The sequence below is a fragment of the Carcharhinus amblyrhynchos genome, chromosome 6, assembly GCF_965287045.1.
Source record: "Carcharhinus amblyrhynchos chromosome 6, sCarAmb.v2.hapA, whole genome shotgun sequence".
Taxonomy (NCBI): domain Eukaryota; kingdom Metazoa; phylum Chordata; class Chondrichthyes; order Carcharhiniformes; family Carcharhinidae; genus Carcharhinus; species Carcharhinus amblyrhynchos.
The window spans coordinates 66,047,253-66,072,558 of record NC_137329.1 but is presented as its reverse complement, the minus strand read 5'-3'; the positions used below and the strand labels follow the sequence as shown (position 1 = coordinate 66,072,558).

Here is a 25,306-nt window from a genome sequence, read left to right as displayed (position 1 = left end):
ATGTCTTGGGGTGATAGTTGGATTCTCTCTTGTTGGAGATGGTCATTGCCTAGCACTTGTGTGGTGTGAATGTTACTTGCTACTTGTTACTTGTTACTTGTCACTTGTCAGCCCACATGTGGATTTTGTCCATGTCTTGCTACAGTTGGACATGGATTGTTTAAGTATTTGGGGAGTCACAAATGGTGCTGAATATTGCGCAGTCATCAGCCAACATCCCCATTTCTGACCTTATAATGGAAGGAAGATTAAAGATGCAGCAGCTGAAGATGGCTGGGCCTAGGACACTACCCTGAGCAATTCCTGCAGTGATGTCCTACAGCTGAGATGCTTGACATACATTATCTCCACAGTTCATTTATATTTTGGTAGGGACTTCACTTTATTAAGGCATAAACATTGGGAGTAAGGTACATGGTAAGCAATAACTAACTTTTACAAAGATTACCTGTGTGTCTATATTTGACTGGCCGCGGGATTCTTTGGAGAAATGTGATAAATGATTGCAAGTTAGAATCCTAAAACAATTCAATACTGAAGGAGGCCATTCAATCCATTGAGCCTGTATGATGTGGTCTTCTCATTAATCCCATTCTCCACAATGTCACCTTGTAGTTTCCTTCAAGTTTGCTGCTTGTCTGCATCATTCTCTGCAAAAGTAACAAATCCCACATGCCTTGCAGGAGAAAACAAAGTGTCTGTGTATATATCAACGCCTCTCTTCGAATCAAGCAAGGATCACTCTGACAACAGGCTTCAGCCCATCGGAGAGCCCAGCAGGAAAAACAGAATTTGGTTCAATCCTGCTGCACACCAGAACGAAGCAGTTCACGGCTACTGGAATGAGAATGTGAAAGTAGAGAGCATGTACTTCCCTTACACAAAGCAAAGCCAGGGTGAGAAAGCTGATGCCTGACTGTACAGGTGGATGACTGAGTGGTCCTCCTCACTGTCTCCAATACTGCGAAGAGACTGCAGAGTGAAGGGCAATGGGAGATGAGGAATCTCAGAAAGCATAAAGCCAGGTAGCAAAGGAGATGGCTTAGAGGAGAGTTCATAAGAAGATAAGTCCAGGGGAGTGAGGGTAGGAGATAGTTGCTAACAGTAAGGGGGTTAAGGGAGAGTTACTAAGTGTTTGTAAGGGAAGGGTAAGGGAAAATTAATAAGAGCTAGTAAGACAAGAGAGTTGTGAAGATTTAGTAAAGGGGTAGGGCTGAGTTATTAAGAGTTAGAAAGGGGGAGGGGCAGTTACTAAAAGTTAATAAGCCGGTTCAGGGGAAGTTATTAAGAGGGGGGTTAGGGGAGAGTCACTAAGGGTGAGTAAGAGGGTCAGGGGAGAGGTACTCAGAGTTAGTAAGGGTGCAGGGCGAGTTAGGGCAAGTGTTCATGAGGGGGAGAAGGGATAATTGCCAAGTGTTAGTGAGGAGTTTAGGGGAGAGTTACGAAAAGTTAGTAAGAGAGTTAGGTAAGAGTTACTGAGTCGGTAAGAGGGAAAGCGGAATGTTTGGCTGGGATGGGGTTTAGGGAGAGATGGTCTGGGAAGGGGTTTAGGAAAGAGTTGTTGGGGGAGCAGTGTAGGGATGTAGAGAGAGTTAATCTGGGGAGGGTTGTAGGGAGAGTTAATCTGGGGAGGGTTTAGGGGAAAGTTACTCTGGGGTGGGGTTTTGGGGAAAGTTGGTCACGGAGGGTTTAGTAAGAATGAGTCTGGGGAGGGGTTTAGGGAAGAGTTAGTCTGGGGTGTGGTTTAGAGAGAGTTAGTGCAGGAAGGGGTTAAGGGATAATTAATGTGGGGAGGTGTTTCAAGAGAGGTAGTCTGGGGAGGGGTTTTGTGGAGAGGTAGTCTGGGGAGGGGTTTTGTGGAGAGTTAGTCTTGGGTTCAGACAGAGAGGGGACATATCCCCTTTTCTTTACGCTTTGCCACTTTTCTTACGGCTCACATCCAACCCTTGTTGCTCCGTATGATTCCTTGCCCTTATCTTGTGGCTTGTTGCCTTCTTGTTGTCTGGGCCTTGTTCTTCTTAAAAATTGTATATTATAATTCGTGTTAGCTTTTTTCTTGTGGAGTGGTGAATGGGGATACCACCATGTGGCAGAAGAACATAGAACATAGAACATTACAGCGCAGAACAGGCCCTTCGGCCCACGATGTTGCGCCGACCAGTTTTTTTAAAAAAAACACTGACCCACTAATCTAAACCAATCCCTTTTCGTCCATAAACGTATCCACAGATCTCTTAAACGCCCCCAAACTAGGCGCATTTACAACCGCAGCAGGCAGGGCATTCCAATCCCTCACCACCCTCTGGGTAAAGAACCTACCCCTGACATCCGTCCTATAACTACCACCCCTTAATTTAAAGCCATGCCCCCTCGTGCTAGCATTCTCCATCCGAGGAAAAAGGCTATCACTATCCACCCTATCTAAATCTCTAATCATCTTATATGTTTCAATAAGATCCCCTCTTAGCCTCCTTCTTTCCAGCGAAAACAACCCCAAATCCCTCAGTCTGTCCTCATATGACCTCTCCTCCATACCAGGCAACATCCTGGTAAACCTCCTCTGCGCCCTCTCCAAAGCCTCCACGTCCTTCCTGTAATGTGGGGACCAGAACTGCACACAGTACTCCAAGTGCGGCCGCACCAGAGTTGTGTACAGTTGCAACATGACGCTGCGACTCCTAAATTCAATCCCCCTACCAATAAACGCCAAGACACCGTATGCCTTCTTAACTACCTTATCCACTTGATTCCCAACTTTCAGGGATCTATGTACACATACACCTAGATCCCTCTGCTCCTCCACACTATTCAAAGTCCTCCCTTTAGCCCTATACTGAACACATCTGTTACTCCTACCGAAATGAATTACCTCACACTTCTCCGCATTAAACTCCATCCGCCACCTCTCGGCCCAGCTCTGCAACCTGTCTAAGTCACCCTGCAAACTATGACACCCTTCCTCACAATCTACCACACCACCGACTTTGGTGTCATCAGCAAACTTACTAATCCACCCAACTATACCCTCATCCAGATCATTAATAAAAATTACAAACAGCAGTGGCCCCAAAACAGATCTCTGAGGCACACCGCTCGTAACCGAACTCCATGACGAATATTCACCATCAACCACCACCCTCTGTCTCCTGTCTGCCAGCCAATTCCTGATCCAAGTACCTAGATTACCCCCAATCCCATACATCTGCATTTTCTGCAGAAGCCCACCATGGTGAACCTTATCAAACGCCTTACTAAAATCCATATATACCACGTCAACTGCCTTACCCCTATCCACCTCTTTGGTCACTTTCTCAAAAAACTCAATAAGGTTAGTAAGGCACGACCTACCTGCTACAAAACCATGCTGACTGTCTCTAATCAATTCATTACTCTCCAAATAACTATAAATCCTATCCCTAATAATTCTTTCTAAAACCTAACAGAAGTAAGACTCACCGGTCTATAATTCCCAGGGAAGTCTCTGTTCCCCTTCTTAAACAATGGGACAACATTCGCTGTCCTCCAATCTTCCGGTACTATACCAGAGACCAACGATGACCTGAAGATCAGAGCCAGAGGCTCTGCAATCACCTCTCTAGCCTCCCAGAGAATCCTAGGGTAAATCCCATCCGGACCAGGGGACTTATCTATTTTCAAGCCCTCTAGAATATCCAGCACATCCCCGGTTTCAACTGCAATACTTTCTATTTTACACCCCTGCACCCCAGTGTCCTCCACAGCTACATTCATGTCCCCCTGTGTGAACACCGAAGAGAAATATTGGTTCAATGCCTCTCCAATCTCTTTCGGTTCCACACACAACTTCCCTCTACTGTCTATAACTGGCCCTTAGCTTGCCCTAACCAACCTTCTGTTCTTGACATACCTATAGAACGCCTTAGGATTCTCCTTAATCCTATCAGCCAAAGTCATCTCATGTCCTCTTTTAGCCCTTCTTAACTCCCTCTTCAACTCCCTCCTAGCCAATCTAAAGCTTTCTAATGCACTACCTGAGCCCTCAAGCCTCATCCAAACATAAGCCTCCTTTTTCTTCCTAACCAACGAATCAACTTTTTTAGTACACCACGGTTCCCTAGCCCTACCAAATCCTCCTTGCCTGACAGGGACATACCTATTGCAGACCCGCAGTAGCTGTTCCTTGAAAAAATTCCACATTTCGGATGTTCCCAGTCCCTGTAATCTCCTAGTCCAACCTATGCTTCCTAATTCTCTCCTAATAGCCTCATAATTACCCTTCCCCCAGCTAAAACTACTGACCTGAGGTTCATGCCTATCCCTTTCCATCACTAAGGTGAACGTAACCGAATTGTGGTCACTATCACCAAAATGCACACCAACTTCCAAGTCTAGCACCTGGTCTGGCTCATTACCCAGCACCAAATCCAATATAGCCTCACCTCTAGTTGGCCTATCAACATACTGAGTCAAAAAACCTTCCTGCACACTTTGAACAAAAACTGACCCCTCTAACGAGCTAGAGCTATAGCAATTCCAATCAATATTAGTAAAGTTAAAGTCCCCCATAACAATTACCCTATTACTTTCACTCCTAACCAGGATCGTCTCCGCAATCCTTTCCTCAACCTCTCTAGAACTTTTTGGAGGAGTAGGTGTGGGGAGGGAAGAAAGAACAAAGGAAAAGAGGGTTATTGCCTGCTTCTGTCACAGTTTAGTGGGGTTGGTGGAGTGTGTTAGGAGGCGGGGGCTGCTAGGTTGGGTCTTTACATGTTTCTGTCCAAGTGATGTATGTGTTGGAGAGTTGTTTTTGGGGGTATCCTGCTTAGGGAAGTTTTGAGTCTGTTGCAGAGTCAGATTCAAGTTTTTTTGGGCTTGTGGGGTTGGGGTGAGGGGGGCAAAGGTTTTGTTAGTGGGTGGGCTACTGAGAGGGTAGTAGGTGGGTTACCGGGAGGGGCAAGAGGTCAGGTGATGAGGAAAAAAGAGTCCTGGTGGTTCCCTGATAGGGATGTTGGTGGGCAGGTTGTTTGTTGAAGGATGGTTTGTTGTCCTCCCCTGTCTTGGCACTTCTGTCTCCCGTGTGTGTTTGTTAGGTTGGGTGGGGTAAGGGGGCTCCCAGAACTGGTGGGATGGGGTGACCTTTTATCCTTGGTGGGTGTTTTATTTTGTGGTGGGCAGCACGTTGTGTGGATTTTGGTAATATATATTGGATTGTTGTGGGGGCATTAGTTGGTGGAGGAAGTTGATGCAGGGACATTCCTGTTCATTCGAATGGTTTACGGGTTTGGTCTCCTGTTGGTAGTTCAAAAATTACTTGATTGACAATTTATTTATTAATTTGTGTCCCCAATAGGTTTACATTAGCAATGTAATGAAGTTACTGTGGTAGGGTACATTGAGGAAGAATTTAGCATGGCCAGTCCACCTTTGTTATTTGTAATGAGGCAATCTCTGTCCAGGTTTCTCCCACTGTTCCTGATGGTTGAATACTTAAAGATTTGCATTTTCCCCAGACCTGCCTGTGGATTCTACCCAATCACCATGTGGTCAAAGTATCATCCATACAGGGTTAAATTTATATTTTTCTTTTTAGGGGTTTATACTTCTGTGCATGGATTAGTTTGCCCGTTCTAAGAGATTTCCACACTTGTCCCTTTTAATTCAGGTGAAACTATAGCCATCCCCGGGCCACGTCTAAGACAATGACAGAGGATCTTTCGTGTGTATTTTAATTTAAAAAACCTCATTCACATTGAAGCTCCTGGAGGTCGAGTCCAGGTTCAGCGGGGTTCATTTAGGTCCCATTTGTTCCATGTCCAGGGCTAGCTATAGATAAGTGTTTGGCCATTCTTACCATTTCTCTCCAGTAGAACTGCAACTGAGGCTTAGTCTTGGAGGCAGTTAGCCTGGCGAGGGGAGCGGGCAGAGTTGGTCTGGCGAGGGGAGCGGGCAGAATTGGTCTGGCAAGTGGTTCAGGTGAAATTTGGCCTGGGGAGGGATTTTGGGAGAGTTTGTCTGGGAAGGAGTTCAGGAAGAGTTTGTCTAGAGAGTTCAGAGAGACTTTGTCTGGGGAGAAGTTCAGAGAGAGAGTTTGTCTGGGGAGGAATTTGGGGAGGGTTTTAGAGAGGGTTAGTTTGGGGAGAGGTTTGGAGAGAGTGAGTCTGGGGAGGGGTGTAGTTAGTTAGCCTGGGGAGTGGTTTAGGTGTAGATTAGACTGGGGTGAGATTTAGCAGAGAGTTAGTCTGGGGAGAGGTTTGGAGTGAGTTAATCTGGGTAGGGGTTTGGAGTGAGTTAATCTGGGGAGGGGTTTAGAGAGAGTTAATCTGGGGAGGGGTTTAGAGAGAGTTAGTCTGGGGAGTGGTTTAGAGAGAGTTAGTCTGGGGAGGGGTTTAGAGAGAGTTTGTCTGGTGAGGGGAGTAGGCAGAGTTAGTCTGGGGAGAGGAGGGGAGGGGTCTAGTTTGTTTGTCGGAGGCATGGTTAAAGTGAAAGTTAGTCTGGGGTGGGGTTCAGGGAGATTAAGTCTGGAGGTAGAACATAGAAAAACTACAGCACAAACAGGACCTTCAGCCCACAAGTTGCGCTGATGATATCCCTACCTACTAGGCTTACCTATAACCCTCAATCCTACTAAGTCCCATGTACTCAACCAGAAGTCTCTTAAAAGACCCTATTGAATTTGCCACCACACTACTAAGAGTCTTACCCTTAATATTATATTCCTTCATCCCATTTGACTTGCCAAAATGAATCACCACACACTTATCCCGGTTGAAGTCCATCTGTCCAGTCTTGCATCCTTCCTATGTCACATTGCAACTTCTGACATCCCTCCAAACTATCCACAATACCTCCAACCTTTGTGTCATCGGCAAACTTACCAACCCATCCCTCCACTTCCTCAGGCCAACTCTGCCCTAAATCACTCTCCAGAATAATCTTCACTTTAACCACTCCTCAGACAAACTAACAACAGCTCCCCTCAGATTAGCTCTGCCTATTCCCTTCACCAGAAGAACTCTCACTGAATCTGGCCAGACAAACACTCGCTTAAACCCCTCTTCAGACTAACACACCCCTATACCATTTCCCACGCTTGTTATCCACTAAAACCCTCCCAATACTCCTACTCCCTTCCACAGACTAACTCTCTCTAAATCGCTCCAAAGATTAACTCTCTCTAAACCCCTTCCTAAACTAGCTCTCTGTAAACTTCTCCTCAGCTAAGCCCCTCCAGAGCCCTCCCTGGGTGAAGTCCCACCAGAGCCCTCTCGCCGCACTGACTCTCTCTCGAGCCCTCTCGCCGCACTGACTCTCCCTCAAACTCTCGCCAGACTCACCACCCCGCGCCCCTCCCTCCCCCGAAACAGCTTGCCAGATTAATATATTAGCCTGGGGAGGGTTTAGGGAAACTTAGCCTGGGAGTAGGCAGAGTTAATCTGAGGAGATGTTTACTAGAAAGCTGGTCTGGAGAGGGGTTTAGAGAGTGTTAGCCTAGTAAGGCATTCGCAGAAATACTGGGAAGGGCTTTGGAGAGAATTTATCTTGGGAGATTTGGGGAAAGTTTCTCTGGGTAGAGGTTTAGAGACAGTTTCTCTGGGGAGGAGTTTTGGGATAGTTTGACTCAGTAGGGGTTTAGAGAGAGTTTGGGGAGGGGTATAGGGAGAGTTAGTCTGGGGAAGGGTATGGAGAGAGTTAGTCTGGGGAGTGTTTTAGAGAGTTAGTCTGAGGAGGGGTTTAGGGGAGTATTAGCCTGGGGAGTAGTTTGGGGAGAGTCTGGCGAGGTGTTTTGGGTGTGGAGATGCCAGCGTTGGTGTTTAGGGAGCAAATTGCACTGGAAGCATTAAAATATTTATCGCATGGTTTTAAGAGCAGAGCTTGTGACCAGCTTCACAACACATTATAATTAATAGATTATCACTAGGTTTTAGGGGTTAAGGAGTGAAAGCTTGGAAAGGCTGTAAGGGACATATGTCGACATGGTCAGGAAGAGCTATTCGGAGATGAGTTCTGATCAGAGTTGCTCAGGTTTAACAGGTGATGATGTTTCTGGACAGTGATAAATATGCATTTTGAGTGTTACATAAGAAGTGCTATTGAGAGCAGATGACCAGGAATGTATATTCAAGAGCAGGGATTTTTAGAGAGTCGTAACAGAGGAGTTTCAGATCTCAGTAAGCAATTAGTTAATTAGGAAAGGGAATAACATGAGAGAATTTGGTACTCTGGAAATGTGGTGGGAAGCAATAACAACCCAATTTAATATGAAGATGAGCAAGGACTTGCCATGTTGCATATCTGCCATCTACTGGAGAGATCTAACAGCCTTCACCATTGTTCACTGATAGTCTGCCCTATTGACTGTGTAACTGGTTCACTGACACCTTGTGCTATTGACAATGTGTACCCTGTTTACTGACAGTCTGTCCAAATGACAGCATGTTACCTGTTCATTGATAGTCTGTTCTGCTATGTGTGTTACCTCTCAGGGGACCAGCAGCCAACAAAGCGTAAAAAAGGTCCTGCTCCGAAGATGTTGGGCAATGAGCTCTGTAGTGTGTGTGGAGACAAGGCTTCAGGATTCCATTACAATGTGCTGAGCTGTGAAGGCTGTAAGGGTTTCTTCAGACGCAGCATGATCAAGAATGCCCAGTATTCCTGCAAGAATAATGGCCAGTGTCATATGGATATGTACATGCGTAGGAAATGCCAAGAATGTCGTCTAAGGAAGTGTCGGCAGGCGGGAATGTTGGAGCAATGTAAGTCAGTGAATAAAGGTGAATGGCATACAAAGCCATCTAACAACACGCAACTGTGACAAAGGTCTCAGAGGCATTAGGCCGTGTGCAGAATCATTATGAGAAAAGAAAACTGAGAGGCACCAGTCAGTATACAGATATCATCCTGGGAGAGATGGGTGACTTGGAGGCACCAGTCACTGTACAGATAGCTCAGAGAATCATAGGACCATAGAATCACTACAGCGCAGAAAGAGATCATTGAGCATGCAGAGGGAAAAAATCCACCCAACCCTATCCCTGCAATCCCATGTATTTACCCTGCTAATCCTATTATTTAGCATGGCCAATCAACCTAACCTACCCATCTTTAAACTGTGAAAGGAAACTTCCTCTGGAGCACCCAGAGGAAAACATCCTTTGCATAAAAGAAGTTCTTCCTCATGTCCCCTCTACACTGACTGCCATTTATCTTGAATCTATGTCCCCTGGTTTCCAATTGTGCCCCCCCGCGTTCACATCCGAATTATTAATATATAAAAGAAAGAGCAAGAGTCCCAACACACTGAATCTTGTGGAACACCATTGGAAACAACTTTCCATTCACAAGAGCATCCATCGACTATTACTTTTTTGTTTTCTGTTACTAAGCCAATTTTTGATCCAGTTTGCCACGTTATCCTGTATCCCATGACTTTTTACTTTTTTGACCAACCTGCCAAGTCGGGCTTTGTTAAACACCTTGCTAAAACCGATATACAAAGCATCCACTTTATTACCCTCATCAACCCCTCCTGTCACTTCCTCAAAGAATTCAATCAAGTTTGTGAAGCAAGACCTTCCTTTAATAAATCTCCTCTGTACTTGCTCCCCAGCACCTTAAACCTGTGTCCCCTCATAGCGACCATTTCAGCCCTGGGAAATAGCCTCCGAGAATCCACCCTATCTATACCTCTCAACATTTTATAAACCTCTATCAGGTCGCCTCTCAACCTTCGTCTCTCTAGGGAGAAGAGACCTAGCTCCCTCAACCTATCTTCATAAGGCATGCCTCCCAATCCAGGCAACATCCTTGTAAATCTCCTCTGCACCCTCTCAATAGCTTCCACATCCTTCCTGTAGTGAGGCGACCAGAACTGCGCACAGTACTGCAAGTGGGTGTAGTGTTTGTTTCGTTTATGGGTTATCTGCTGACAGGGTGGGCAAATCACCATCATACAGAAGTGTAGGCTTCTGTATAAGTTCGATCCTGGAAGCTGACTGGTTGCCATGAGGCTACAAGCTTCTGTATTATAGTAGTATGAAAATAAACATTGCAGCTGACCATCTCTGACAAGTCCCTGCCTTTCTATGTGACAGTTAATCCTATCTCTTAGGATTTCCCACCATTGATGTAAGATTAACTGTCTCTAAGCATTTAACATTTCCTTTGATCCCTTTTTAAACAATAGAACTATGTTTCAATTTCTCCAGTGCTTCTGTACTTCCCTGTATCTAGTGAGGATCGGGAAATCATCTTCAGAGCATCTGCTGTCTCCTCCATGACCTCCTTCAGCAGCCTCAGAAACAATCCATCTGGCCTTGGCGACTTACTAATTTTTCAAGAATTCCAACCCTTTGAGTACTTCCTTTTTCTTTGTGATTATCCCTTTCAATATCTCACAATATCTAGACTATTAAATCTGCATCATCCCTTTCCTTTGTAACCACGAAGACAAAAGGTTCATTTAACATTCCCACAGCCTCTGCATTTACGCACAACTTCCCTTCTTTATCTCTGATAGGTCCCATGTTATCCTTAACTAATCTTTTCCCATTAATATATCGGTAATACATCTTTGCATTTTCTTCAATGTTACTTGCTAATCTTTTTTATGCCCTCTCTTTGATTTCTTTATTTCCACTTTTACTTTGTGCATGCACTTCCTATATTCATCTAGCTATCTGCAGTGCTTAGTTCTTTGTGCCTATTACACACTTTTTCTGTTTGATCTTTCCCTGTATTCTAGACCCAGTGGGTCTAGATTTGGCAGTACAGTCAGTGTCCAAATATCTCCCTGACAGAGAGGGATTGAAAAACACCAGTAGTAAGGATTTAAATATTCTCTCATTGGTCAACGTGAAAGCAGGCAAGGTAGCCTCCATCCATTGTTGCTTTTGATAAATGGTTGACCTTTAAAGATTGGATTTGAAATGGGTGCCTCTTCCACAGTAATAGGGGAACACACATTTTGATACAAGGGGTCCAGCCATTAATTTGATGGGTATGGCAGCAAAACAGATAGGAAGAACGATCAAGATAAAAGATACTAGCACAGTACCTTTAAGCTATCAGTAGCAGTCCACTCAGCTCCCAGTAATAATAGTGTCAGGCCAAGGACCAAGTCTTTTGGGCCATGATTGGCTCAAAGTAATCGCGTTAAATTGGATAGAGATCTTCCAAGTACAGGAAGGGGGAGTGCCTGAGTTAATGAAGAAGTATGAGAATGTTTTTTTGCAATGGGTTAGGTAAACTAAAGGGCCTTCAGGTGAAGTTTTGTGTCGATCAGTAGGCAACCCCTCTTTTTTGGAGCAAGAGCAGTATCATGTGCCTTTCCAGAAAGGTTAGACGCAGTATTGAAGAGATTGGAAAGGGTTTAATACAAACAATTCAATTTGCGGAATGAGCAGCACCCAAACTTCCCATTGTAAGTTAAAAAGACAATACTTGGGCATAAAGCCTGACAAGACTGTCCATGTCTCTGGAGACTACAAATTAACAGTTAATGAGGCAGTCATGTTAGATTAGTATTCAATCCCAAAGACTGAAGACTCATATGCAAAGCTGATTGGAGGTCAGTCTTATACAAAGTTGAATATGAACCACACATATCAACAACTTGAGTTAGATGTTGCTTCCCAAGGTTATGTTATGATAAACTCACAAAACGGTTTGTTTCAGTAATTATTATCAATACTTATTCATTATTATCAATGTATAAAAACAATTTAGAGGGGGAGGGATAGAACATAGAACATTACAGCACAAACAGGCCTTTCGGCCCACAAGTTGCGCCGATCATATCCATACCTACCAGGCCATAGAACTATCTATAACTCCCAATCCCATTAAATCCCATGTACTCATCCAGAAGTTTTTTAAAAGACCCCAGCGAGTTCACCTTTACCACCACCGACAGCAGCCGATTCCACTCACTCACCACCCTCTGAGTGAAAAACTTACCCCTAACATCTCCTCTGTACTTGACCCCCAGCACCTTAAACCTGTGTCCTCTCATAGCGACCATTTCAGCCCTGGGAAATAGCCTCCGAGAATCCACCCTATCTATACTTCTCAACATTTTATAAACCTCTATCAGGTCGCCTCTCAACCTTCGTCTCTCTAGGGAGAAGAGACCTAGCTCCCTCAACCTATCTTCATAAGGCATGCCTCCCAATCCAGGCAACACCCTTGTAAATCTCCTCTGCACCCTCTCAATAGCTTCCACATCCTTCCTGTAGTGAGGCGACCAGAACTGCGCACAGTACTGCAAGTGGGTGTAGTGTTTGCTTCGTTTATGGGTTATCTGCTGACAGGGTGGGCAAATCACCATCATACAGAAGTGTAGGCTTCTGTATAAGTTCGATCCTGGAAGCTGACTGGTTGCCATGAGGCTGCAAGCCTCTGTATTATAGTTGTATGAAAATAAACATTGCAGTTGTTATTTAGCAAAATGGTGAACAGGAATTATTACATCAATGACTATCAATCTTAATGGCCTCCGACTGGCTGGCAATTCTTTGAGGCAGGACTGTCCCCTGGAGGTGGACAGAAGTCTTGCCATACTAATAAAACGGCCATTGTTCAAAAAATTGAAGTGGGTAAGCTGACCAAGTGGAGGTGGGCTTGTCCCTGAAATTTATGCTGCAAACCTGGTCCCAGGCTTCTTAACTTTTGAAGGGAAAAGGAAACTATAAAAACAAGTGGCATGGCCCTGATAATAAAGGGCATTCTGGAGACAATGGAAAGTCTCTTAGTTAGGAATATCAAAAAATTGAATTGATTTGGGTGGAGCTCAGAACCAGCAAGGCGTAGTAATGTCCTGTAAAGGTACTTCTCAGAAAAAGTGACCATAATGTAATAGAATTTTGTTGTCTCTTTAAAGGGGCCATGTTACCATAGAAAGTGATTTTAATTAAGTTCAAAAATAGAATCTTAAATTGCCGGTATGATGGGTGAGTGGGTAGATTGGGAAACTACATTAAAAAATATGACAGTAGACAGCATAGACTAGCATGTGAAAAATTAATATATCATTTGCAACATTCTTTTAAGGCAGAACTCCCTCACATTCACCACAAAATTAGTCTAACTATGGTGAACAGGAGGCGTTAAAGGTAGTGATAGGTCAAAGAACGAGGTTTATAATTGATGCTGCTATAATCAGTCATAAGCCTGAGAATTGGGAGGATTTTAGAATTCAGCAGACTCAAGAAATTGATATAAAGAAGAGAATAGGAGTCGACTAGCAAGAGACATAAAAACAGACAGCAAACATTTCTGTAGGTGTGTGAACAGGAAGAGATTAGAGAAAGTAAACATGGCCCCATTAGAGGTAGAGACAGATTAATCTAGAATGGAGAATAAGGAAATGAAGAGAAATTAAACAAATAGTTTACTATTGTTTTCACAGCAGAAGACCAAAAACATTCCAGAAGTAGTGAGGACCCATGGGTCTCCTGATAATGATGGAATTAAAGAAATGAGTATAAATAAAGAAATATTACTGGAGAAATGAATGGAACTAAATGCTGACTAATCCCCTGGACCTGGCAGCCTACTTCTAAGTTTTAAAAATGTAACCACAGAGATAGTGAATGCATTGGTTTTGATCTTCCAGAACTTGTCAGGTTCTAGAATAATCCCCAAGAATTAGAAGGAAGCAAATATGGAAATGCTAAATGGTTTTCTTCTGTGCTATAACCAATCATGTCTGTCCTAGCTCTCTGCAAGAGCAATTTAGCTAATCCCATTCCCTCACCTTTAAAGTTTATTTAATAGTCACAGGTAAGACTTACATTAACACTGCAATGAAGTTCATCTGAAATTCCACAAGTCGCCACTTTCTGGTTCAGGTCAATGCATCTAAGTAGCATGTTTTTCAGACTGTTGGAGGAAACCAGAGCACTCAGAGGAAACCCATGCAGTTGAGGGGAGAACATGCAAACTCCACACAAAAGGTGACCCAAGGTGGGAATCAAACCTGGATCCCTGGCGCTGTAAGGCAGCAGTGCACTATGGCACCGTCTTGCAAATTTTTGATTCTCTTTGAAAGCTGGCACTACTCTCAGACAGCACATTGCAGATCCCTAAGTATGTGCTGGGTGAAATAACTTATCTTCACTTCACCATTGATTATTTGTCTAACTGTCTTAAATGGGCGCTGTCTGCCTCTTAAACCTTCCCACGGTGGGAACAGTTCCTCCCTACATATTCTGTCCTGACTGCCCATGATTTTGAAAACCTCTGTGAAATCCTGGCTGGGATTTTTGAAAACAGGGTGGGGTTTTTCAGCCCTTTCTGCTAGTGGGATTTTCTGTTTCCACTGAAGGTGACCCCTGCAGAATGTTTTCTGGTGGCAAAGGAGGCTCGCCATTGACAGCTGGTGGAATCTTCCCATATTCTACATGACCCATCCGTCCTACTGCTGGCTACTGCAGGTGCTGCCTACAGCTGGTGGGGAAGAGCCAGAAAATCCCATCCCATCTTCTCTGAGGAGAAGAGTCCAAGATTCTTAAATCTGTGCACATAACTGAAGTCCCTTATCATGGAACCTTTTTTGTGAATCTTTCTGCACCCTCTTTAATGCCTTCACATCCTTCCCTAATGTCATAAAGTCAGAAAGGTTTACGGCATGGAAATAGATCTCTCCTCCCTTACTAGTCCATGCCGCCCAGTTTTTACCACTAAGCTGTTCCCAATTGCCCGTGTTTGGCCCATATCCCTCCATACCCATCTTACCCATGTAACTGTCCAAATGCTTTTTAGAAGACAAAATTGTACCCACTTCTACCGCGACCACTGGCAGCTCATTTCAGACACTCACCACCCTCTATGTGAAAAAATTAGCCCTCTGGACCCTTTTCTATCTCTCCCCTCTCAGTTTATGTTCTCCAGTTTTAGACTTCTCAACCTTTGGGAAAAGATGTTGATGATCTACCTCATCTATGCCCCTGATTATTTTATGGACCTCTATAAGACCTAAGCCTCCTGTGCTCCAGAGAAAAAAAGTCCCAGCCTATCCAGCCTCTCCTTATAACGCAAGCCATCAAGCCCCAGTAGCATCCTATTAAGTCCTTTATGCACTCTTTCTAGTTTAATAATAGCCTTTCTATAATAGGGTGACCCAAACTGTACACAGTATTCCAAGTGTGGCCTTACCAATGTCTTGTATAACTTCAACAAGACATCCTAACTCCTGTATTCAGTGAAACCAAGCATGCTAAATGCCGTCTTCTCCACCCTGTCCATCTGTGACTCCACTTTCAAGGAGCTATGAACCTGTAACCCTAGATCTCTTTGTTCTATAACTCTTTCCAATGCTTTACCATTAACTGAGTAAGTCCTGCTTTGATTCAGTCTACCAAAATGCATCAGCATACATTCATCTAAATTAAATTCCATCTGCCATTCATCAGCCCAATGGACTATTTGATCAAGATCCCATTGTAATCCTAGATAACCTTCTTCACTGCCCACTATGCTGCCAATCTTGATGTCATCTGCAAACTTATTAACAATGTTTCCTAAATTCTCATCCAAATCATTAATGTAAATGACAAATAACAGGAGACCCAGCACCTATCCCTGAGGCACACTGCTCATCACAGGCCTCCAGTTTGAAAAACAACCCCCTATAATCACTCTCTGTCTTCTGTCATCAAGCCAATTGGCTACTTCACTCTGGATCCTGTGCAACAATCTACCGTGCAGTACACCTTGTCAAAGGCCTTGCTAAAGTCCATGTAAAAAATGTCCTCATCTACCTTCTTGATTACCCCTTCAAAAAACTCAGTCAAATTTATGAGACATAATTTTCCACTCACAAAGCCATGCTGACTGTCCCTAATCAGTCCTTGCTTCTCTAAATGCCTATAGACCCTGTCTCTCAGAATACTTTCTAACAACTTACCCACAACAAATGTTAGGCTCACCAGCCTATAGGTTTTGCCGTGTAGTTCTGCTTAAACGAAGGCACAACATTTGCTATCCTCCAATCTTCAAGCAGCTCATCTTGTGGCTGTCGATTCAAGTATCTCTGCTCGGGGACCCACAATTTCTTCCTTAATCTCCCACAATGTCCTGTGATATCAGGTCCCGGAGATTTAACTATCCTGATGCTCCTAACCAGCACATCTTTCAGACTATTGGAGGAAACCAGAGCACCCGTAGGAAACCCATGCAGACACAGGGAGAACATGCAAACTCCACACATACAGTGACCCAAGCCAGGTCCCTTGCACTGTGATGGAGCAGTGCTAACCACTTTGCTACCATGCCAGTGAAGCCTGCATCCCTTGAGTTCATTTTTTAAAATCAGGTCCAGAAGACTAGTCACTATTAATTAGGCCCATTAGTTTTAGTAACCTTTCCCTAGTAATAAAATTTGATTCAGTATTTCAGATACTGGATCACAGCTAAAAATTTACAGAGATCTCCTTTGCTGAAGGCGGCAAAAGAGGGACAAACCGAGGCATGGTTGATGATGGATACCCCATGGAGTGTTTGCAGATGAGCTATAGTAGATGCGAAATCATTCAATGTTCCTACTTTATTATCCATGACTATGTCTAAATGCCTTTCTTATGAGCCGCACTTTTTTCTTGATTTGTGTTTCCTTCAATATAGGTACTGTTTGGTGGGAATAGTTTATAACCTCTTGTGATTATTTGTTATCTCCACCAAAATTTATTCAATGGGTGGGATTTTACGGCCTTGATCGTCTCAAAACTGTAAAATCCTACCCAAGGTCAATGGACCTTCCCATAGTCCACCCTTTGCCCGCTACGATTCTTGTGGCAGGTGAGGTGGTAAAATTCCAGTTCATATTTTGACAGATGGACATGACATCTGGTATGAATAGCTGCAAGAGACTATTTTAAGTTCCTTTCTTCACCTTGATTTTCTACTACTCTTAAAAATGCTTTTTCTTCTAATGTGAAGACAGATGCAAAATACTTGATCGAAGCCTCTGCTATTTTTCTTGTTTCTCATTATTAGTTCCTGAGTCTCACCTTTAAGGATCCAACTTTTACTTTAGCTACTCTCTTCCTTTTTTATATACTCACAGAAGTTCTTACTGTCTGCTTTTATATTTGTTTCTGGTTTGCTCTTACTCTCTAATTTCTCTCGTATTTTTAAAAATCATCTTTTTCTGGTTTCAAATTTATCCCAAGTTTATCTTTGCAACATTGTCTGTCTTTTCTTTCAGTTTGATCTTATTCTTTTATTAAACATGCAGGATCATCCTTCTCATAGATTCTCTCTCTTACAGTAGAATATATCTACGTTGAGACATTTTGAAACATCTACTTAAATTAAGTGTCTGCCACTGCTTAACTTATTTTTCCAGTCCACTTCAACCAACTAGTCTTCATACCTTTATTTGATTTTAGCATATTAGTTTCAGACCATACTTTCTTACCATCTAACTAAATGTGAAATGGTGTGTATGTGTGTGCAAGTATGCATCTGTGAGTGTGTTTAGTGAGTCTGTGCGTCCATTTGATGTGTGTGCATGTTTGATTTAGTGTGTTTAATGTGAAGATTTAAGAATGGTTGTAGGGACAGTGCTGCGTGAGATTAAAAAGTGATGTAGGCATGGAGCTGTGTAACTGTGCCATATTAGAGAGTGACTGCAGGTACAGTGCTGAGTGACTGTGCCTAGATTAAAGACTGACTGCAGGTACAGTGCTCTGTGACTGTGCTGAGATTAAAGACTGACTGCAGGTACAGAGCACTGTGACTGCCGAGATGAAACAGTGACTGCAGTTACAGTTTCTGTCATTCCGTCATTCAGTTTCTGTAACTGTGCTAGATAAAGAGTGACTGTGTGACTGAGACTAGATTAAAGAGTGACTACAGGTACAGTGCTGTGTGACTGTGCCTAGATTAAAGAGTGACTGCAAGTCCAGTGCTCTGTGAGTGTGATGAGATTAAAGAGTGACTGCAGGTACAGTGCTGTGTGACTGTGCCTGGATAAAGCGTGACTGTAGGTACAGTGCAGTGTGACTATGCCTAGATTAAAGAGTGACTGCAGGTACAAAGCTATGTAACTGTGCTGAAATGGAAGAGTGCCTGAAGGTACAGTGCTGTGTGATTGTGCTGAAATTAAAGAGTGACTGCAGGTACAATGCGGAGTGACAGGGTCTAGATTAAAGAGTGACTGCAGGTACAAAACTGTGCAACTGTGCTGAGATGGAAGAGGGCCTGCAAGTAAAGTGCTGTGTGAGAAAATAAACATAAGAACATAAGAAATAGGAGCAGGAGAAGGCCATCTAGCCCCTCAAGCCTGCTCCGTCATTCAGTAAGATACTGGCTGATCTGATAGTGGTTCAGTTCCACTTACCTGCCTGTTCCCCATAACCCTTAATCCCCTTATTGCTTAAAAATGTATCTATCTGTGACATAAACACATTTAACGAGGTAGCCTCCACTGCTTCATTGGGCAGAGAATTCCAAAGATTCACTACCCTCTGGAGAAGAAGTTCCTCCTCAATTCTGTTCTAAATTGACTCCCCCTTATTTTGAGGCTATACCCTCTAGTTCTTGTTTCCATTCTAAGTGGAAATAACCTCGCTACTTCTACCCTGTCTAGCCCCTGCATTATCTTATATGTCTCTATAAGATCGATCCTCAGCCTTCTAAACTCCAATGAGTACAGGCCCAGTCTACTCAATCTCTCCTCAAAAGCTAACCCCCTCACCTCCGGAATCAACCTGATGAACCTTCTCTGCACCCCTTCCAAAGCTAATATATCCTTTCTTAAATAAGAGGACCAAAATTTTACACAGTACCCCAGTTGCTGCCTTGTACAGTCGCAGCAAGACCTCCCTGCCTTTATACTCCATCCCTCTCACAATAATAGCCAACATTCCATTTGCCTTTTTGATCACCTGCTGCACCTGTAAACGGAATTTTTGTGATTCATGCACAAGGACCCCCCGGTCTCTCTGCACAGTAGCATGTTGTAATTTTTCACCATTTAAATAATAGTCCATTTTACTATTATTCCTTCCAAAGTGGATAAACTCACACTTGCCAATGTTATACTCCATCTGCCAGATCCTTGCCCACTCACTTAACCTATCCAAATCTCTCTGCAGACTTTCTCTGTTCTCCATGCAATTTGCTTTCCCACTCATCTTTGTCTTATCTGCAAACTTTGTTACCCTACACTCATTCCCCTCCTCCAGATCATCTATGTATATGGTAAACAGTTGAGGCCTCAGCACCGATCCCTGCGGCACACCACTAGTCACTGATTGCCAACCAGAAAAGCACCCATTTATTCCGACTCTCTGCTTTCTATTAGATAGCCAATCCTTAATCCACACTAACACTTTACCCCCAACTCCGTCTACCTTTATCTTATGCAGCAACCTCTTGTGAGACACCTTATCGAATGCCTTCTGGAAATCTAAATACACTGCATCCACTGGTTCCCCTCTGTCAACTGCATTCATTATACCGTCATAAAATTCCAATAAATTCATCAAACACGACTTTCCCTTCATGAATCCGTGCTGCGCCTGCTTGATCGAACCATTCTTTTCCAGGTGTCCTGCTATTTCTTCTTTAATGATGGATTCTAACATTTTCCCAACTACGGACGTTAAGCTAACCGGCCTGTAGTTACCCACCTTTTGTCTATCTCCCTTTTTAAACAGTGGCGTTACATTAGCTGTTTTCCAATCAGCTGGCACCTCCCCAGAATCCAACGAATTTTGATAAATTTCAACTAATGCATTTGCCATTACTTCTGCCGTTTCTTTTAGTTCCCTGGGACGCATTCCATCTGGACCCAGGGACTTGTCTACCTTTAGTCCCATTAGCCTACCCAGCACTACCTCTTTAGTAATAGCGGTCGTTTTAAGGTCTTCACCTCCTACAATCCCATGACCGTCAATTATTAGTACGCTATTTGTGTCCTCCGTTGTGAAGACCGACACAGAACACTTGTTTAAGGCCTTGGCCATTTCCTCGTTTGCCAGTATTAAATTCCCCTTCTCATCATCTAAGGGACCAACATTTACTTTAGCCACTCTTTTCCGTTTTATATATTTGTAAAAACTTTTACTATCAGTTTTTATATTTTGTGGTAGTTTACTTTCCTAATCTATCTTTCCTTTCTTTATTGCTTTCTTAATAGTTCTTTGTTGTTTTTTAAAGTTTTCCCAATCTTTTAGTTCCGCACTAATTTTGGCCACTCTATATGCACTGGTTTTTAATTTGATACTCTCCTTTATTTCCTTAGTGACTGCGACTAGATTAAAAAGTGACTGTAGGTACAGTGCTGTGTGACTGTGCTGAGATTAAAAACTGACTGTTCATACAGTGCTGTGTGACTGTACTGAGATTAAACAGTGACTACAGGTACAGTGCTGTGTGACTGTGCTGAGATTAAAAATGACCGTAGGTACAGTGCTGTGTGACTGTGCTGAGATTGAAGAGTGACTGTAGTTACAGTGCTGTGTGACTGTGCTGAGATTAAAAAGTGACTGTAGGTACAGTGCTGTGTGACTGTGCTGAGATTAAAAAGTGACTGTAGGTACAGTGCTGTGTGACTGTGCTGAGATTAAAGAGTGACTGTAGGTACAGTGCTGTGTGACTGTGCTGAGATTAAAAAGTGACTGCAGGTACAGTGCTGTGTGACTGTGCTGAGATTACTCAGAGATTGTCCTTTGTTCTGTGTGATTCTCTGCTAAAACCAAACTGTTTTATAGGTGTCCTCTCAGAGGAACAGATTCGACTAAAGAAGATGAAGAAGCTGGAGGAAGAGGTGACCAGGACTGTGAGGGTGACCTCATGCACCCTGTCTAGCTGGGAAACTCCAAAACTCAATGTGACACAACTTGAGATGATCAGAAAATTGGTTGCTGCTCAGCAACAGTGTAACAAGCGTTCATTGAGTGACCGATTGAAAGTGACAGTAAGTGTTCGGGCCATGTATATTATAGTTTAGGGTCAGTTGGTCATGGGAATGAATCTTTACATATATTTATATGCATTCGTTTACACAATTACACATTACAAGCATAACGTCTTAACCCCACAATAAAACTTAAAGTTTCTATTTAGAAGGTCTTGCGTGAAACTCCAATTAAACACTATTAATATACAGATTCCATGCTTTCTTTTTAAATAAAGAGTTTATATATACAACTAACATTTAAAACTAATTAAAATTAAAAATTTCTATATTCTGTATAAAATATTACATTATGAACTTAGAACATTTTCTTCTATTTATTTCTTTGTGAATAATCAAACAAATGATAGCTTGTATCCACTGATTCAGAGATTTCCTTGCTCTCCAGCATTTGTTTCAAGTCAGCAATATCACTCACTCACACTGTTCTCACTCTCACTTTTCAAAGGATGCACATTGTCCCAGAATGAACACTTATGCACATTGTAGTCAACAGGTAAACACTACATTCAATGAACCCATTGTACAGCATCTGCCTTAAATTATTGAACAACTAAAATACCATTTTCATTGTCTTCCCAAACCTTGGGTACATTTTTCCCAGTCTGCTGCACTGATCGAGTAGCGCAGCAGGCCAGGAAATATCAGTGGGGAGCCTATAGTGGGATGCCAGTTGTGGCTTTCCCAGGCCTACTCTTTTTTTAAGCCTAATCAGCCTCGCGCCAGGATTCTGCTCAAGTCTGATTACAATATGGAAGTTGTCATTTCCATGTCATTAGCAAGCCCGGGATGGTGTCATCAGGATTTGCTAATATTTCTCCCACCAGCGGGGATCACGTATGGTCCCCATCATACGTCTCTGCCATTGCTGGAAAACTTCAAGCAGGTACCAGGCCCAGGCATTAGAGTGTCTGAATTGGTGCTGAAAATTTGCCAGCTATAGTACCTTTGGTGAAGCTGAACAGCAGGCAGTTCAGTATGCTGTTGTGTGTAACAGTTGTCTGCACAGACAATATCAAAGTCAGGCATGTGATCAACAAAGAAAAAGCTATATACAATCAAATCAGGAAAGTCCTTGATGCCTACTTCATTGTGAGAAAAATTACCAGTTAGGCCAAACTTAAGAAGTGTGCCCAACAAGGTTAAATATTGATCTGTTTATAAATGATGTATAGATATGCAGGGAGCTGTGAAGTTCGCAGCTTAAAAGATGAACTAATCAGAGACAGGATTGTTGTTGGTGTCTTAGAAGAAACATTGGAATACTTGCTGTCACGGGATGATTTTATCTTAAAGACATTTTAAATGAGCAGACAAGCTGAGGTCAGGAAGCAAAATTGATCAGTGATTCAGGTTGACGGGGAGAACAATATCCCAGAAATGACTGATTCAGTGGCATATGTTAAATTTTAAAATGGAGAATCATGTGTGCAGTGGCAGGGTGTGCTCCAAATTTCTGATTTTGTGTAAAATAGTTTTGTGGATTTGAGAAGTGGGGAGAAGCTTCACAGATAACTTTTTTCAGTTTTCTACCTCCGCTGACATGAATACATGTTGTAATCTCTGCAAGGTGGAACCGATTTGATATGGAGGCTGACTGTTTTTCTTAATAGAAGGCATTGATATAGAATTTGTAACTGGTGGGCCTGTACTTAGTCTTGTGTGGAGGGGATCCATTTAGTTCAAGTGTAGGCTTAATATGACAAAGTTCTTGGTGTAGGTGTTTCTTAACACTGATGGGAGTTGGCTCTTCTAATGAATGTGTTGGAAGTTGATTGGAGGGTGGAGGGATGATGGAAAAATCAATAGTTCAGGAATCTGAGGCAAGATTTCTATGAACTGAGCCACAGCTGCCAGGTAGAAAGCAGCTATTTGATATGCCATGCCCTTTGTCTCCACAGGACAATCTGGCTTGAGTACTCTCCTTCTTTTGATTACCCTTTTATTATGTTTACAAATAACAAAAGAACAAAGAAAATTGCAACATGGGAATAGGCCTTTCTGCCCCCCAAGCCTGCACCGACCATGCTGCCTGACTGAACTAAAACCCCCCTACCCTTCCAGGGACCATACCTCTCTATTCCCATGTTATTCATGTGCTTGTCAAGACACCTCTTTACAGTCATTATTGTATTTACTTCTACTACTTCTCCTGGAAGTGAGTTCCAGGCATCCACCACCCTCTGTGTAAAAAAAACCTCATGCATCTCCTTTAAACCTTGCCCCTTGCACCTTAAACTAAAGCCTTGAGTAACTGACTCTTCCATCCTGGGCAAAAGCTTCTGACTTTCCACTCTGTCCATGCCCCTCATAATCTTGTAGGCTTCTATCAGGTTGCCCCTCAACCTCTGTCATTCCTGTGAGGACAACCAGGTTTCTCCAATGTCTCCTCATAGCTAATGCCCTCCATACCAGGCAACATCCTGGTAAATCTTTTCTGTACCCTCTCCAAAGCCTCCACATCCTTCTGGTAGTGTGGCGACCAGAATTGAACACTATATGCCAAGTGCAGCCCAACTAAGGTTCCATAAAGTTGCAGCATGACTTGCCACTCTTTAAACCCAATGCCATATCCTTCTCCCCCAGCATTGCCACGTTTAGAGGTCTGTGTACCAATACATCCAGATCCCTCTGCCTATCAATACTCTTAAGGGTTCTGCCATTTACTATATATTTCTTATCTGTATTAATCTTCCAAAATGCATTACCTCATATTTGTCCAGATTAAACTCCATCTGCCATCGCTCCGACCAAGTCACCAACCGATCTTTATCCTGCTGTATCCTCTGATGGTTCTCATCACTATCCACAATTCACCAACCTTTAGCACTGATCCCTGATGAACACCATTTATCACAACCCTCCATTCAGAAACGTACTCTTCCACTGCTACCCTCTGTCTTCTTTGACCGAGTCAGTTCTATATCTACCTTGTTAGCTCACCTCTGATCCTGTGCAACTTCACCTTCTGCACAGATTGCCATGAGGGATCTTGTCAGAAACCTTATTGAAATCCATGTAGACAACATCCACTGCCGTACCCTCATCAATCATTTTTGTCACGTCCTCAAAAAACTCAATCAAGTTAGTGAGACACGACTTCCCTTTCACAAAACCATGTTACCCCTCGCTAATATGTCCACTTATTTCCAAATGGGAGTAAATGCTGTCTCAAAGAATCCTCTCCAATAATTCCCCTCCCACTGCCGTAAGGCTCACCGGCCTGTAATTATCTAGATTACCCTTGCTACCCTTCTTAAACAAAGGAACAACATTATCTGTTCTCCAATCCTCTAGTACCTCTCCTATAGACAATGAGGATACAAAGATTTCTGTCAAGGCCCCAGTAATTTCCTCCCTTGCCTCTCAGTATTCTGGGGTATATCCCATCAGGCCCTGGAGACTTGTCTACCTTAATGTTTCTTAAGAACCCAATGCCTCATCCTTTTTGATCTCAACATGACCCAACTAGACTTATCATCCATCAAGTCCTTCTCTTTAGTGAATACTGATACAAAGCACTCACTTAATATCTCACCCATTTCCTCTAGCTCCACGCATTGATTCCCTTCCCTGTCCTTAAGTAGACCAACCCTGTCCCTGGCTACCCTCTTGTTCATTATATATGCATAAAAAGCCTTGGGATTTTCCTTAATCCTGCTGGCCAATGATTTTTTCTGACCCTTTTTAGCCCTCCTTACTCCTTGCTTAAGTTTTCCTTGTATTCCACTTGCTTCATGTGTTTCCAGCCTCTTAACCTTGACAAATGCTTCCTTTTTTCTCTTTGACTAGACTCACAATATCTTTCGTTATCCAAAGTTCCTGAAACTTGCCATTTTTATCCTTCATCCTCACAGGAATGTGTCAGTCCTGAATTCCTATCAACTTCCACTTGAAAACCTCCCACGTGCCAGATGTTGATTTGCCCTCAAACATCTGCCCCCAATCTTCATTCTGCAGTTCCTACCTAATATTGTTGTAATTAGCCTTTCCCCAATTTAGCACTTTCACTTGAGCACTGCACTTATCTTTATCCATCCAGTACCTTAAAATTTACCGAACTGTGGTCACTGGGTTAGCAAGTTTCTTTGGCAGGCAGAAGGGTGATGGCAACTCGCTAAGCACCATTATGATGATGCCCTACTGCAAACTTGTCTGACTCTTACCTGAGCTCCGTATGCACACTGGCACCTGGGCTCACCTCTGTGTAGTGAGTGAGGGATCTGTAAATCCCCACACATGGGGTGGGGGAGGGGATGGAGTTGCTCGTGGGTTCTGGGGAACCAATGGCTTCATTTTATCAGTGACACAGCATTGAGGGGCCTCCCCAACTGACATCAACATGAAGGATCCCTCCGGCAATCGTCAGGGTAAGAGCATTCCTGTTCAACGCAAACCTGAGAC

At 43.2% G+C, this 25,306-nt stretch overlaps 1 protein-coding gene across 7 annotated transcripts in view; it reads left to right on the top strand.

The window, feature by feature from the left end:
* nr1h3 (nuclear receptor subfamily 1, group H, member 3) overlaps positions 1-25,306 on the top strand; it is a 179,743-nt gene that overhangs the window by 115,502 nt on the left and 38,935 nt on the right. For 5 of the 7 annotated variants that reach the window (XR_013886824.1, XM_080190556.1, XM_080190559.1 and 2 more), the window contains 3 exons: positions 684-896; positions 8,463-8,732; positions 20,697-20,902. Coding sequence is in view for 6 of the 7 variants with exons in the window: in XM_080190556.1 (XP_080046682.1) it covers positions 684-896; positions 8,463-8,732; positions 20,697-20,902 (689 nt within the window). In the remaining variant the exon portion in view is untranslated. The remainder of the gene's footprint in view (positions 1-683; positions 897-8,462; positions 8,733-20,696; positions 20,903-25,306) is intronic. The other 2 variants (XM_080190560.1, XM_080190561.1) reach the window with 1 other exon arrangement.